Here is a 14,699-nt window from a genome sequence, read left to right as displayed (position 1 = left end):
CTCAGCTTTGAATCTAATGTTATTTCTTCTTTGTGCAGGTGACCCTGCACACAGGACTGGAGGTGCCACAATCTGTAAAACAGCCCAAGCTGCCCAACAACTAACGAAGCCCCATCTGACACTGTGCTGGATTCTGCAAGCTTTCTCAGTGTGTTTTGGCACTTTTCAGTAAGTCAGTAAAAAAGCATCCTCTTCCCTGACTTCAAACACTGTGCAGCATGCTGCTCACCGAGTAATCGGCTGGTTAGAGCTAGGCCACTCCATTTTCAATTTAACAGCCATAACAAGCACATCCACTGGACTGGCACTCAACTGCAGATGGGTACCTTGAACATATCTACTCTGCATTGCATACATATGTACACTCATGTGCACACACACACACAAACACGTCTGTAAAGCAAAAGGTTAAATGAGTGTATTTTCTCTCTCATGGCTGGATTTGTGCTTAAATGTTAAGGATGCTGGAAAAAATGGGTGAGGTTGAAGGACAGTGGATGTTGGAGCAGTTTACCAGTAGATAACTGGATTCCCTTGCCACCTGAAGTCCTTAAATAAAGAAAGCATATGTTTTGACAGCTGAAGTGGAGGTTTTATGCTCAAGAATTCCTGGTTGTCAATTCCTTTCAGGGGCTCAAATGATCATGGATTATTCCTTCTGGCTCTAGACTGCAGTGAGTTATAGGATAATGTCCCCTTAGAATTCAGTGGCAGAACTTATCTGCAATGAGAACAAGATTGGTTCCCAAATGCTGCCATGAAATAGCTGGGTTCATTTTAGCTAACACCAGGATACATGCAGAATTCAGGTACAAAAAGTTGAAAGAAAAACATCGTTGATGCATTTTAGTGTTTGTTATTTAGGCATGACTATGGAGACACTTACAGAAGATCTGGTTGTGGTTATCAGCACAACTCTTAAAAAACAGTGCATGGGAGATTCCTTTGAACTGAAATGATATAAAATTTATTTAAATATGGCACATGCAAAGTCTCCCACATTGAGAAATGATGCTTTCCAGCCTTGATCCTAATAAAACCTGTGCAGCTGTAGTTCCAATGTAGCTTTGAGATCTGAAGCCTTAATTTTCTAGTAGATTACTGTGAGCTAATTAAAGTCTTGATCCTAATGAAACACTTGAGAGAGATTAATAGCAGTAATGCAAAACCCATCCCTAAGAATTTTTCTGGATTGGGACATAAATCTTTTGCAAGACTTGACCTGTGCCTGGCATGTCCCACAAAAACAAGCAGCCATTTCAGGTGCTGCCCGTGACAACTGGAGTCTGACTGACAGTGATCTTTTCTCACAGCCATGGCACTGTCACCTGCATGCAGTTGTCAGAAAACCAAGCACTGGTTTGCCTGTGTGCTTCGTTTCCCCTGAACCCAGTTAACATGTGCAAGTGTGTGTGTGTGTGTGTATAGTGGCAATGCGTGAGGACGAGATGCAGCAGGCTTGGTGAGCCCATTACATCTTGGACTCTTGTCACTCTCACCCTACAGAAATGTGGTGCTATCAAACAAGAAGAGCATAAACTTTCACATCCTATCAATGTACTATTTCCTTTTTTAAAATCCTGCTGCTTATACAAATTTTCCTCTTCAAGCATACGTATACGCACACACATATTATCAGGCGTGTAATTATTAAACCTGAAAACAAATATTCCAACCAAAATCCAGCTTACTGCCTTGCATTAAAGCACAGCCACAGGACAAACAGCCCAGGCCTGCCTTCAGGCATCCTGCCAGCCCCCAGATATCCTGCTGCAGGCCCCCTTCTGCTTTCTGTCTGGAGCACGTCACTCAGGTAGTGCTGAGTGATGGCAAGGCTTCCCTGTGGCAAACAGCCAGAATCTCCCATGGATCATCCCACCTCACAGCCACTGTGGGAAGGGAAAGGGAGCCCAGAACAGAGCTGGGCTATTGCACAGACACAAAGCAGTCTGCCATCCTGCTGCCTGTAGCCAACCAAGCATCCTGTAGCCCACCTCTCCTGCAGGACAGCAACGCACCTTCAGCAACGTCAAGACTGAAACAGGAAATAAAACCAACAATGGAAAAATAATAACATATGCTTTTAAGTGAGGAAGCAACAGCACTTCCTTTAAAGTCTGGAACGGATTGTATTAGTAAACTTGTAGACAATGGAATAACTGTGCTATGCTTATCTTGGTTTTGTAAAGAATATCAGAGACCAACTGTGTTATAATCTTCGGTTTCATTTAATACCATACGAACTCATGCAAGATTTTCTAATTAGCAGGTCTGTTTTCACCTACCTCAGCTAGAACGCTACCAGACCCCAAATTTCCTCTTGAGTGTGCTCTTCAATGAACATAACAGTTGTAATCATAGCATTGGCTTTGAGTATTGCCAGTCGGAGTAGTGTATGGGAATATTGTACATAAATTGCACATAGTTTTTATATGGGGAAACATCCTGTGATAATTTTAATATGGAAGGCACTCCACTTTCACTTGTATTCAAAAAGACAGGGCATTGTTTCTTCTGAGACAGAACCTTTGTCTTTACTCCCAACTTCTGTAAAGGAAACTCAAATGAATTTACATCTTTCCAATCTTCAACCATTGCCAGATGTTTAAAATTAATTCTGAATGGGTTTTAGAAGTGTTTGCAGTACTCAGTTTTCGTTTTCATAGTTGCTTTGGTGTTGGTTCCTGGTGTATTATATCTTGGGGAGAACAATTGAGTGACATGTTGTTGATTTCTAATGAATATATGGACAGTAGGTAGGAACAGTGAGTAGAGAAGCTCAGTTTTTACCCTCTATGCATTCCAACATTCACAAAAGTAGGGTAGCTACCATTATAGTCTCCTTTTAACCTAGCAGAAATGCAAATAAGTTAAAAGGAATACAGTTAGAAGTAGGCTACCTGCATTAGTAAGACTACTTTACCTTAGGTAAAGAACTAAACAAAGCATTTGCATGTGTTGGTTGTGTACACAATCAAGGACTCACATTTGGCATGGCCTGTAGCAATAAACCTGTTATCCTCATAGAGTGCACTCCTGTGACTTCAGCTGGATGCATTTTCCTAGTTTGAGTAACAGAAATAATGCTTAAGTGGTTAAAATTACTCTAGGAAACTAACAACTCACACATTAATATTTATGCAGAGCTTGCAGGGGCCATCTGAACAGCAGCAGGGAGAGGTGGGGCACTCCCATTGCTCTGCTCAGGCTGAAGGTAGTTTCCTTCTCTGCAGGCATCTTCCCCAAGGTCCATCTCATTACAAACCCAGCAGTTTGCACATTCTTCATCTATAGTACCTCTTATGCCAGTTTTTGTTTCCTCCAAATCCTTTCTTTGGGAGGGAGCCAGCATTTAGTCCCTGTAGAAACTGCGTTGCTGACTGCTCAGGGAGAACCCAGAGCACAGAAGACTGGAATAGATACCCAAAGGGACCACTTTGTGTGCTCTTCTTCCTTTTGTTCCCTCAGAGTATTTCTGCAGCTCTCTGGGGCTCCAAGCTCACCCAAAGCTGCCTGTCATGGGACTCTTCAGCTCCTGGAGGCCAGGTTGCTTCTTATAAGCAGGAGAGCAAAGCCTCTTGCACTGGGATAAATCCCATCCACTATGGTACAGAGCCTACATAAGGTAGCTGTAAATTGACTTAACATTTAAAAAAACCCAAAAGCACAGACAGGCCCTCCCCTTATTAACAAAAGAAAGCTTGACTTCTGCACACACCAGTATGGAACCTCTGAACAGCTGCAAAGTAAATACCGCAGTTGAACTTTCTGTCCTGCAGAGCAACAAAGGACTCTCAGTTTTCACCTACCCCTGGGAGCCCCAACCTTAGCCCTTTGTAAACCTTCTTCCTGGCTCTTTCCTCTGCCAATTTCTATTAAGTTCAGGAGCACTGTCAGACTTCCCAAGGCATGCAATGCTATACAAATTCCACTTCCTCCTTTTCCCTCATCAACTTGAAAAGAGCTCACAAGATCTCTTAGTAAGACTTAATGTCAATATAAGCACACATGTAGCTGACAATCCCTTGCTCCTTCTGCTGTGGAAAGGTATGTGCTGTAAAATAAATCGCAGTGAGGACAGTAATATACTGTGATGTATTACAAATTTGGAAAGTAATTTGACTTCTAAAAACATAGAAAAGATGGGCAAACAGCACTGTCACCTCCTATACTTGCCTATGCACTTAAGATACACAGAGGAAAATATATTGGACTGAACAAAAAAAATAAGCACGAGCTTACGTTTATCAGAGTTTAAGAGGAAAAAGTATTAAATGTAATTTATTATATGCATAATGTTCCATCATGTTGTAAATAATGCCATGATAGTGTATTGCTGTAGTTTGTTCTTGGCTGGTGATAGAGTTCTGTGGTAGTGCTGTGTAAGTTGTTTTTGATTTTACTTTTTTCCTTCAAAGCACAGTTAGTAAAGATGACAGAGACCACCCCACACTCTGGTTTCCCAGTTGTTCTAGAGCAAGAAGAAATGTGAGACGCAGCTTGTTTTGTTGTTGTTGTTTACTTACATGACAATATTTCTTAAGGTAAGAGAGATGAGATTAAGGCTAAGCTGCCACCACCACTGTATGAAAACCACTGTGTTTGCAACTGCCAACAAGAGGTAGTGCATTTATGGACCACAATTCACATCATCTGTCCCTGTGAAAAGGGACACAAAATTCCACAACCTGGGAACAGCAGCATTCTGGTGCCATCTGGTACATCCTTTGGTCACAAACAGAAAGATGAGGAAGGAGAGTTGTTAGACCTTATCTCAGGCTTTACTAGCTTTGCAGCATTCTGCTTTAAATAGCAAAACCAAGAATTCAATTTTGAACCAGGCAAGGTAATATGAAAACACCAAGCATCTTGGCCAGATCAACTTTGGAAGGGAGATTATAATTACAGATCAACCACAATGCAAATGTAAAGGGCACTTGTCACTGAAAATTACCAGGCAAAGATGGAGAGTCCTTTTATTATTATTTTTTTTAGGGAAAAAAAGTGAGCTGCTTCTAGTTTTTACTGACAACATTTCTGGTGGTTCCTCTGCCCAGCTCTACTGAATGCTGCACGCACACAGCCTGGTGGAGCAGCAGCCTGAAGCACAAATCCATCATTAATAGGACACACTTGGTCTTCCCAGGTGCAGAAAGAAGCCCATATGCAAACCCAAGAGACTAGATGTGTGGGGCTCCTGCATCATTGCACAATACAGGAGACAGATGTGTGTTTCACTGACCGAGGCACTCAGCAGCATTTCCCCTTTGTTAAATGACCTTTTTGTTACCTGTGTTATTGCAAACAGTTCCAAGCAGAATTAATTAAAAAATTATTTTTATGCTAATTGGAGAATTTCTAACATTTTCTTGTGAAGCAGTAGATAGAAATATTCCTGGATCCTGATTGCATTCCTTTATCCTCCACCTCCCTTAAATGTTGTCAATAAAAACACTAACCTTCCTAGGTAGCATGGTGAGAAGACATTATGTGATGAATATTAAAAATAAATGCATGAGGTAAACCTGCTGTTATTTCTGATTGTTATATGAAGCATGAGTAACACTAATTTAAATGTTGGCAACTAAAAAACTGCAAAGGAAAAAGAAAACGGTGTTCAATTCCAGTTAAATGGAAGACAAGAAGTTGTTTCTAAGTTTTCTTAACTACAACATTTCTTTTCTTGACTATCATTTCCCATAGCTTATATGAATTTGGAGCTGGTGAAATATACATCTCTGCTATATGCGTCTGTCACCAGATCAAGAGGAAAATACAAATTTTTTATAATTTTGTACCTGTAGCAAATGTTTGTATTTTTTGAATTAGAAACAAACTGCTTTTTGTCTTTTGGTCCAACTAAAATTTTGTGTATTATTACTGTTATTACCCTTTTGGAAAACCTGACATATAAGTTTATGCTGTTTTACAGTTTATAAATAAATTCTTATAACATTGCCAACAAATCCAGCATCAGTACCCTATTTATTTTTACAAATTATCATTATGTAGATGAGGCATTCATACAGTTTGCATGCCTATCTCCTACTGTTGATACTGCTTTGTTACTTACAGTCAAGAATAATCCAGTTAATGGAGAAAGCCAAGAGTGTCCTTCCTTGGAGCAACCAACCATCTGTGCCTCACCTTCAGACATACCCTGATTCAGTGGCCTGGAACACCTCCCTTTGTCAGCACTGCTCTGCTAGCTCTGGCTCATGTTGCTTACAGAACACCTCAAAACAACTTGGAGACATGATATGAAAAAGCAAAGCTATCTCCATGTAACAGAAGCCTTTCATAATGCATACACACATTAAGTGTGAAAGTGCAAAACTTCAAATAAACTTTTCATTTTCCCCAAAAGCTTTCACATTCCACTCTTGACTTGGCATTTCAGTTTTCAACTTTTTAATTTAAGAACTGATTTTTTTTCAACTTTTTACAGATCTTACAAGCTCAACTGCAAAAGTTACACTCCATTCTGACTAAGTTTCACTCCCAAGTAGCTTTTGGGAGCTGTGGAGGTGGAAAGTGAACATTTTAACTTACCAAAGCTGATGGAGAACATATGAAGTCCCACATTATATGCCAAGTGAGATGAACAAAACTTTATCACGAAGTGAGCAGTAAAAACTAAGCTCAAGGATTAACCATGAATTGTAAAATACAGGTTATCTTACAACATCCAAAGCAACAGCTGTTGCCTCAACAAGTCTTGATGCTCTGTACTAAATTCTTAGTGGTTACACCTTCACACGCCATTGTGATTTGACATTTCCCTAATGTCAAATAAGTCATTAAGTCTGTAACCAGACAGGAATCTTAATTCTAGTTTGAATCTGCAACCAATACTGAGTAAGAAATCAAATTATGCAATTAGGAAATGTGATAACAGCATTTAGCAACCAAACTCTGCACACCCCTTCTGTTCCTACATGGGTCCAGAAACACTCCCTTCTTTCTGCTTGCTCTCTGGCACTTGATCCCCCCAAGCCCTCTCCCTCCTCTTGGTGCTCTCAGTGCTGGCAGAGCAAAGGAAGGTGGAAGGTGTGGGGGAAGCCGTGTGCCAGAAAGCATCCCTGTCCACAGTGTGGCTCTCCCTATCCCAGAACACTTTCCCATCCTGGGAGGGGCAGCTCCAATGGTGCTGCAAGCTTGGCAAGACACAGACCTTGGGTCAAGGATCACCTTGCTCAGGCTCCCAGCCCACAGGGGTACCAGTACACCTAGAAAAAGGTCCTGCTGTAAGGGCTGTTTTCCTTACCATGTACACATCCTTCACTGCCAGAGCTGCTCCAACAAGCTCCACATCTCCTTACAACACACAACAAATTCTGTCATCTAAGTTATCCTTATCTTTGTCTCCCCCTAAAATACTCAACTTTCATTTTGGAAGTGTTACCATTTCTAATGGTTGGACCTTAAAAGCAACCAAATAAAATATTTAGCTACAGAAAAGAATCAACGTTGTTCCAGAAACACCAGACCGCTGAAATCCACATAGCACCAAAAGGCAGTTTTGGTAAAGATTTCATAGAAAGGCCTTAAGAAGCATGGAATCAAATCAAACATGAGTTAACTGGAACAACCAGTAGCTTTTGAGTGTCCATGCTCATTTGGCTCAGTCTTACATGGTTTTCTTTTTAAAAAGCAAACAACCAAGCCACCAAACCACTATTCCAAAGTGCTTATTTGGAGATCTCTACAGAGTTATACAAGATGAGTGTGTAATTCTTGCCTGGGACAAAACTTCAGAAAAGTATTATTTTCATTCCAAAGCAGGTAATTTTGACCATTAAGAGGTTTTGCTGGACAGAAAAATTATTGTGCAGTTCCACAAGCCACTAATAATCTATAAGGATACAGAAACAGATTTATGTCCAATAAATGTTTGGAGAACACCTACTTCCAGTTCAGAGTGAGTAAGATATTGCTTTTTCCAAATTCCTTCCATATGAAAGATATAGTTATATTAATCTATTAATTTATGGATTAAATGAGTATTTTACTTACAGCCAATAAGCTGATTCTACCAAAAAAAAAAACAAAACAACTTTTTTAGCACATATTGACTAATAAAAATAGCCTGTATAACCTTCTTAATAAGAACTCCAATCTTTATTTATAAAATCGTAAATTCTAATATCCATCCCAAGGCAGAATGGTACATAAAAATCCTGCAATAACAAATAAGATTAAAAAATTAGAATATGGTGGACAGGCAAAAGGCCCCAGAAGTCTGAGTTGCTAGCAACGTGAATTCTCTTATGCATATTGTCCATTTCACTCTGTATCAGGAAGTTCATTTGCTAACTTTAGATGATTTAATTTTCTTTATGTCACGGCTTTGCAGAATCAAGGTCCCATTTCTAAATTTTCCAACTTGTCCTGCAGGCCAAATGCTAGGCACTGATTTCTTCCTCTTGGCCTTCCTGAAAGAGGGAGAGGAAAAACAAAAATTAAAATAAACAGCAGAAACACAGGTAAATGCTTAATATGGTGAAAAAGTCACCTATTTATGCAGAGTTTGGCATTATGGACCATAGCATGTAAAAACTTCAGAACATTTTTCCTTCATAGACATGCAAAATTTACAGCACATTACAGCACAATTTATATTTTTAAATGCTTAGAAACACAAAGATTTTTGGATAGAGACGGAAGACAGAGTACAGAGGAAATTGCAGCACTAGGATTAGGAAATGTCAGCTCACTTTCAAGCCCCTGTATACTGTAGCTTATGCTTTGCAGAAATCTCTTAGGGCAAATGCTCTGAGCAAGTGGTGTCTCAAGAGTCTGCACATAGGGATTTTCATCCCTCTGACCTCCAGCTGCAGTCTTAGGACGTGTTGGGGCAGAACTGACATACTCTCAAGTGAGCTGGGGAACTGAAGCCTCTGGAACAGCTAGGCACAGAGCAGTGTCACCATTTTTTGAGGAGCTCAGCACCTGGAGAATTTTGTTGCACTGCGATGTGCATGATTTCTGGAATAAGACTGCAATTACACAGGGGACATACACCGGGGAGACCATGTTAAAAACACCTCACCTCTCCTTCTGTTCTTTCTGCTTCTTCTTCTTAAGAGAATCACCTTTATGTTCCTGTTTTTAAAGACACATATTTTAATGAAAAAGGAACAGAGCATGCTGGTTAAACAATCACCTGCACAAAGAACATTCAGTAAATAGCCTTTACTTCACAGAGCAGCAGGAACTTAAAGCAAGCTGGGAGACCTTCTGACAGAACAAGTGACGCAACACATTATGGAGCCACTGCCAGGAGTGCCCAGAGCCCTTCCTAATGCCTATGGAAAGCACAGCCCACTCATGACCAACGTGCTGTCCCTGCCACGTGCAAAGCAGAGGCTTCCTTCTGGGGCATGTGACAGATCCCAGGGTCAGAAATGGACTTGCTACCAGGCAGGTGAGTCCTGTCACCCAGCTGAGGGCAGCTGTCAAATAACAGGTTCAGCTGTGACTGGTCGTGCCCTTTGAGCCACATGACAGAGCAGGAGAAGTAGGTCCCTGGGGAAGAGGGTGGCAGGAAACAGGCTGACAGAGCAATTACCAGCCCCACCAGCCTGCTCCCACCTACATGGGAAGGCTCCATAGGGAGGCAGAGAGTAGGCTTAGAGCCAGATGGGCTGTGCTAGAGAATGGATGCAACAGAGGCCTCACCCTTGCTTTAAATAATGAGTAGGAACATAGATGGAATTGTGCTGATAAAAAAGCAGTTGAAGATCTGGCTCTCTATGGTCAGACAACATGCAACAAACTTTAATTGGGGACTATTCGGTTTCCTCTTAAGAGGAAAGGATGAAAAAAAAAAACCACTGCTGATTTTGTGTCATCAGTCTATCAGCCTGGAAGGGTGAGGCAGTGAAACCAACCACAACACAAGCCTAACTCTGTGTCTTCATACTGCCCACAACCAGCTTTTACCAATGAGATTAATCCTGTAGGAGCCGGGAGCACAATCCACAGGGAGCAGCAGGTGTCAAGCTCAGGCACTCCTCCTGCACCTGAGGTGTTATTATCTGTCAGGCTCTTTTAAAGAGGGCTGGCTCCTACACACTGCCTTTTTCTACAAAAAATTTCATACAAACCTTTTCCTTATCAGCATCTTTCACTGCTTTTTTCTCTTTCAGTTTCTCTTGGTAAGTCCTGTAGTTCATATGTGCCTTTTTGGGGGGCTGCAACAAAGATTGGGAGGGATACTGCTGATTAAATTTTCAAATAGGTTCAAAAATTATTCACACACTTGTACAGACAGCATTTTTCACATGGTGGTGGCAAAACATTAGAAATACTTATTTCCTTTTGGGTGAGAGGATAGGACTTAAGAGACATCAGGTAATCACAAATTGTTTCTTTATTGCTGTGAGGACAGCAAGAGAGAGACAATTCTGTTCTGTTATCAGTCCTACAAGGTTTACATACCCACTCTGAGCAAAAAAACGCAACCCACTTAATAAAAAACACCTCAAACATTATTTTTTTGTTTTATACTAGTTATGATCAACTAAAAACTTTTCTTCATCTTTATCTGTCGGTGAGAATGAAGAATTAAAAAGTGAGTCCCGCTCTCTAACTATTTATTTTTGAATGGCCTGATTAAAGATCAGTAAATGTTGTTTTTCAGCCTGATCAGTCATATTTAATCTGTAATACTTTCCTGATAACACACCCATACTAATTTTCTAATCATCTACAGAAAACAGACAAGACAGAACAGATGATGTAAAAGTAAGGATGAAGTGGGAGAAGGGTCAGGGCAGGGGACTTTGTGTTTTAAAAGAGGAATACCAAAGCCCCTCATGTTCTTTACTGCTTTTCTGCATTGTAACAGCTAGGTGACCTGCACCACAAACCAAGGGACAATTACCTTGGCTCCCAGCATGATAGCACGCTCCTGTTCCCAAACACGTTGCTCCTGCTTCTTGTAGCCAGTGATTCCAAACTTGTGCACTTCCAGGCGAGCCTAGAACATTGCAGAAAATTGCAGGCATTTCATAATGTCCCACCTGTTGTAAAGCAATGCCTGGCAGAGTTCAATGAAGTCGTACTCCTGAGGAAATCCAGGCTAACACTGGAAATTGGTGTGCTATAAAGTAAAACTAACTGAGTTCAGAGCTATACTGCAGAGCAGTTAACCACTGTCCAAGTAATCTCTGGATGGTGAGGACTGTCAGGGGGAAAATTTTCAATTCTCCTCATTTCACATACATAAAGTAACACAACTCATTTCTTCCATGTAAAACATGAGCACTTCATCCCTGAGAAACATGGACAGGCAGATGGTGGTTTGACTACACACATAGGTAGAGTTAACACTACACAAGCATACCTTGGCAAAACCACTAATGAATCCATAATCTTTTTTAAATCTGTCGTTAAATCTCCACCCTCCTTAGCAGTACCCAGCTCCATGCAGAATCTCCAGAGAGAGACTCCACTGGATCATAACACATCCCTGAGCCTCGATTAGGCCCACAAAACAACATGCACAGATCTGTAAACAAACTGGTAGCTAAGGTGGCCAATACTAGCTATGTTCATGTCAAAACAGATGAGAATAAAAAGACAAATGGAAAAAGTAATTTGTTGTTTCAAAACCAGATGCAAATACACTTTTTTTTCCTTCCCATATGAGATATCAGAGATTTAACACTGTAGGGCAGAAAGAATGTTAAACATTATGGGAATTCACGCACCTTTACACATTCCCCTCAAATTCTCACTGGAAGATCAGAAAGAAAGGCCATGAAATTACACACCTCTCTCCACATGGAGCAGCTGACTGCTGCCAGCCTGTTCCTCCTTTGGTGTGGCATGTAGCCAGAATTACCTATTAGGAAATCCTCACCCACAAGAGAGATTTCCTATTAGGAAATCCTCACCCACAATCCTCACCTAGCCATTTCTGGAAAGGTTTCCCATCAGTCCCACCGTAGCTCTCCGAAGTATATGTGTACACATAACACTAAACTAGTGACATTAGTCTGATGCTACTGACTTACCTTTTCAAAGTTAAATTCTTGTCTGACTGCATTTTTCTCTTCATTCACTATTTGGGTCTATAAACAAAACAAAACAAAACAAAATATTTCAAATGAATATGACAAGTAACACCAGTTTAAATGCTGTCTTGGATAGCTTTCTGAAAAGCAGTGACAAGTAAAGTCAGTTGTATGGAATAATACACAGGTTTCCAGCAGCATTTTCTTCTAGCTTTACCAGGTTCTGTTAAAATAGACAGTTTCAGTGGCATTTTTCTAGGTAAGTAAGAGAAAAACTACCACACGTGAACTATGTATCACTCATATATCCATTTCCAAACCCATCCTGAACAGCTAACGTAGGATAGCTCATGAATTTTAGCTCACTGTCATTTTGTTTGAGACAGTGCACTGACAATAGTGCAAGTACTCACAGCTGGGGCAATATGTAGAACAAGCTTAATTCCTAACTGCATGGACATATATTAGTGTCCATATCCAGCTCCACTAATGCCAGAGAAACAGCTCCAAAGGGTGCACTGTCAGCAATGGCAGAACCCACTTAGCACAGGCTGAAGAAAGGACTGGCTCAAAATGAGCTCAGAGAAAAGTACACCTACTCCATGATTTACACAGACACCTTCCATCAGCAGTTCTCAGCTTGGAGGGGCACTCTCCAGGGGGAACATACTATCTCCTGGAAAGAAAAAGAGGCACAAAATCCCCAGGGAGAGAGAGAGTTCCATGCTTGCTTGTTACAGGAGTGTCCCACGTGGGACACTGTGGAGCAGGTACAAATTTCCCAGGATTGTCTTAGACCGTCTGCTTTCTGATTTCAGGGAGGATGTGCTGAACCACCTGAGTGGAAGCTCTGCCAACAAACTGCCATCTGTTCAAGATATTACCCTGTTCACCTTCCCTGTTTGCTCCCAAAGGTACAATCCACTCAGAGGAAACAGGAGTACTACATAAGCATTACAGCTGAACTGAAATACATTTCATGCATTTCCTTTTCACTCTGCGGGACCTCAGGGCACAATAAGTCACAGGTTCAGGCCCAAGGGTTACACCAGGGCTTCCCTCTGCATCCACCACAGCCAAACTCCTCTCAGTTCTGCAATTCCATATAGTATAGAATTGCAATTTCAACCACAAATACACCCGGTTATCTTCAGAGCATCTTGCTAACAAGCGTAACACCAGTATTTTCAGATAAAAAATCTCCAGTTACAAAAAACTTGAGAAAAATTTTAGAGGAAAACATGCTGGGAAAAGCACAGAAGTTTATGGATTCAAACAACTGCTGCAGTTTTTTGAAGTCCCCAATTCCAAGGAATCAAAACCCCAATATCAGTAAGTCTCTCTGAATTCAAGACAGCCATATGTTGGCCCATCAGACCTTATTTTAGAATGGGCTTCTGATGTTATGGCCATAAAGACAACTCAAGGAAAACAACCAGAGAAGCTGTAAAATCTGGAGACCAATCAACCCCTCTGCTCAGCTTCCAGCCAAACCTATCCAGACCTCCCTGTTGAAGAAACTCAGCTACAATTTTTGGTAGTGAAAAGCAGTTTGGCGGCAGGAAGCCAAACCAGAGGACTGATATCTAATGCTGTCATGCCATCCCCCACTGACTACCCAACTCCAATCCTCCAAGAACAAATGCTGCTTGTCAATGGCACAGTGCCGCTGTGATGCCAGAGAAGAGAAGCAAGTCTTGGCACCTCGCATCCACAGCTACTGACAGGAACAGAACAGCACACAGAACTCCTGGGCACTGAAGTAGCCGTGAGGCTTATTAGCCTTCCATCTCTTTCACTTCTTGCCGTAACATCAGGCCTGTCAGCAAATCAACTTAGTTTGCTGAAGTGCGCCTATTTCAAACACAGGACTCTTATACAGAGATCAGAAATTGAAAAGATTGGTCTTCAAGTCCTGCCCCCTCCCCTGCTTCATCCTGCCTCTGTTTCCAGCAGCCCCACCGGGAATCAGCAGGACCAGATGCCATCGAGCTAAGGACGCGGATGGCCAAAGCATGCGGATTTCCAGGCAGCTGTACCACAAGAGGGACAAACCCAGGCACGGCAGGGGGCTGGAGCTCTCCCCGCCCCACGGCGCCCACCGTCGGGCAGGGCCGGCTCGGGGGCAGCGGGGACGGCGCCCGCCCGGCTTTACCTGTGCTGGGCCGGCGGGGGCTGCCGAGGGGCCGTGCCGCTCCTTCCTCTTCCTCCCGCGGAACACCACCACCTCCACGGCGGGCGGGCCGGCGGGGGCCGGCGGGGCAGGGCCGGCGGCGCTCAGCTCGGCCCGCAGCTCCCCGAAGAAGCCGCGGGCGCCGCGCCGCCCGCCCGCCGCCGGCTGCGGCTCCCGTCTCTCCTCTTGCTCCTCCTCTTCTTCCTCCACTGTCGGCGGCACAGCTCTCGCTTCGCCGTCCTCTGCAGCGCGCCGGCCACCGCCGGGCTCCTCACCTGTGCCGAGCACATGCCGTGGGTCAGCTCCGCGCCGCCGCTCCGCTCCAGAGCGCCCACGCCCGGCCCCCTCCCCTCCCCGGCCCCCCGGGAGGACCGTGGGGCAGGCGCAGCGCCCGGCCCGGCCCCGCGCACCCACCCAGGTCGTAGAGGGCGCCGAGCACCGCCTCCAGCCGGTGGCGCGGCTCCCGCGGTCCCATGGCTGCCGCGGCGGGCGGGCGGGCCGGC

General features: G+C 43.0%; 2 protein-coding genes across 13 annotated transcripts in view; one reads left to right on the top strand and one right to left on the bottom strand.

Annotated features, from left to right (window-relative positions):
- Window positions 1-5,966, top strand: part of TRIM67 (tripartite motif containing 67) — a 40,045-nt gene extending 34,079 nt beyond the window's left edge. For all 12 annotated transcript variants that reach the window (XM_058021612.1, XM_058021609.1, XM_058021606.1 and 9 more), the window contains one exon: window positions 39-5,966. In XM_058021612.1, coding sequence (XP_057877595.1) covers window positions 39-104 — 66 coding nt within the window. In that variant the 3' untranslated portion in view covers window positions 105-5,966. The remainder of the gene's footprint in view (window positions 1-38) is intronic.
- A 2,133-nt stretch (window positions 5,967-8,099) lies between these two features.
- C3H1orf131 (chromosome 3 C1orf131 homolog) lies at window positions 8,100-14,686 on the bottom strand. Its single transcript, XM_058021615.1, has 7 exons — window positions 14,611-14,686; window positions 14,179-14,471; window positions 12,024-12,080; window positions 10,889-10,984; window positions 10,110-10,196; window positions 9,053-9,105; window positions 8,100-8,435 (listed from the first exon to the last, which is right to left on the bottom strand). Exons 1-7 carry the CDS (start codon window positions 14,669-14,671, stop codon window positions 8,306-8,308), a joined length of 777 nt encoding a protein of 258 aa, XP_057877598.1. The 5' UTR covers window positions 14,672-14,686; the 3' UTR covers window positions 8,100-8,305.
- Between the last annotated feature and the right edge of the window lie 13 nt (window positions 14,687-14,699).

Source organism: Melospiza georgiana, chromosome 3 (genome assembly GCF_028018845.1).
Source record: "Melospiza georgiana isolate bMelGeo1 chromosome 3, bMelGeo1.pri, whole genome shotgun sequence".
In the NCBI taxonomy this organism is placed as follows: Eukaryota; Metazoa; Chordata; class Aves; order Passeriformes; family Passerellidae; genus Melospiza; species Melospiza georgiana.
This window is presented reverse-complemented; position numbering and strand designations above follow the sequence as displayed.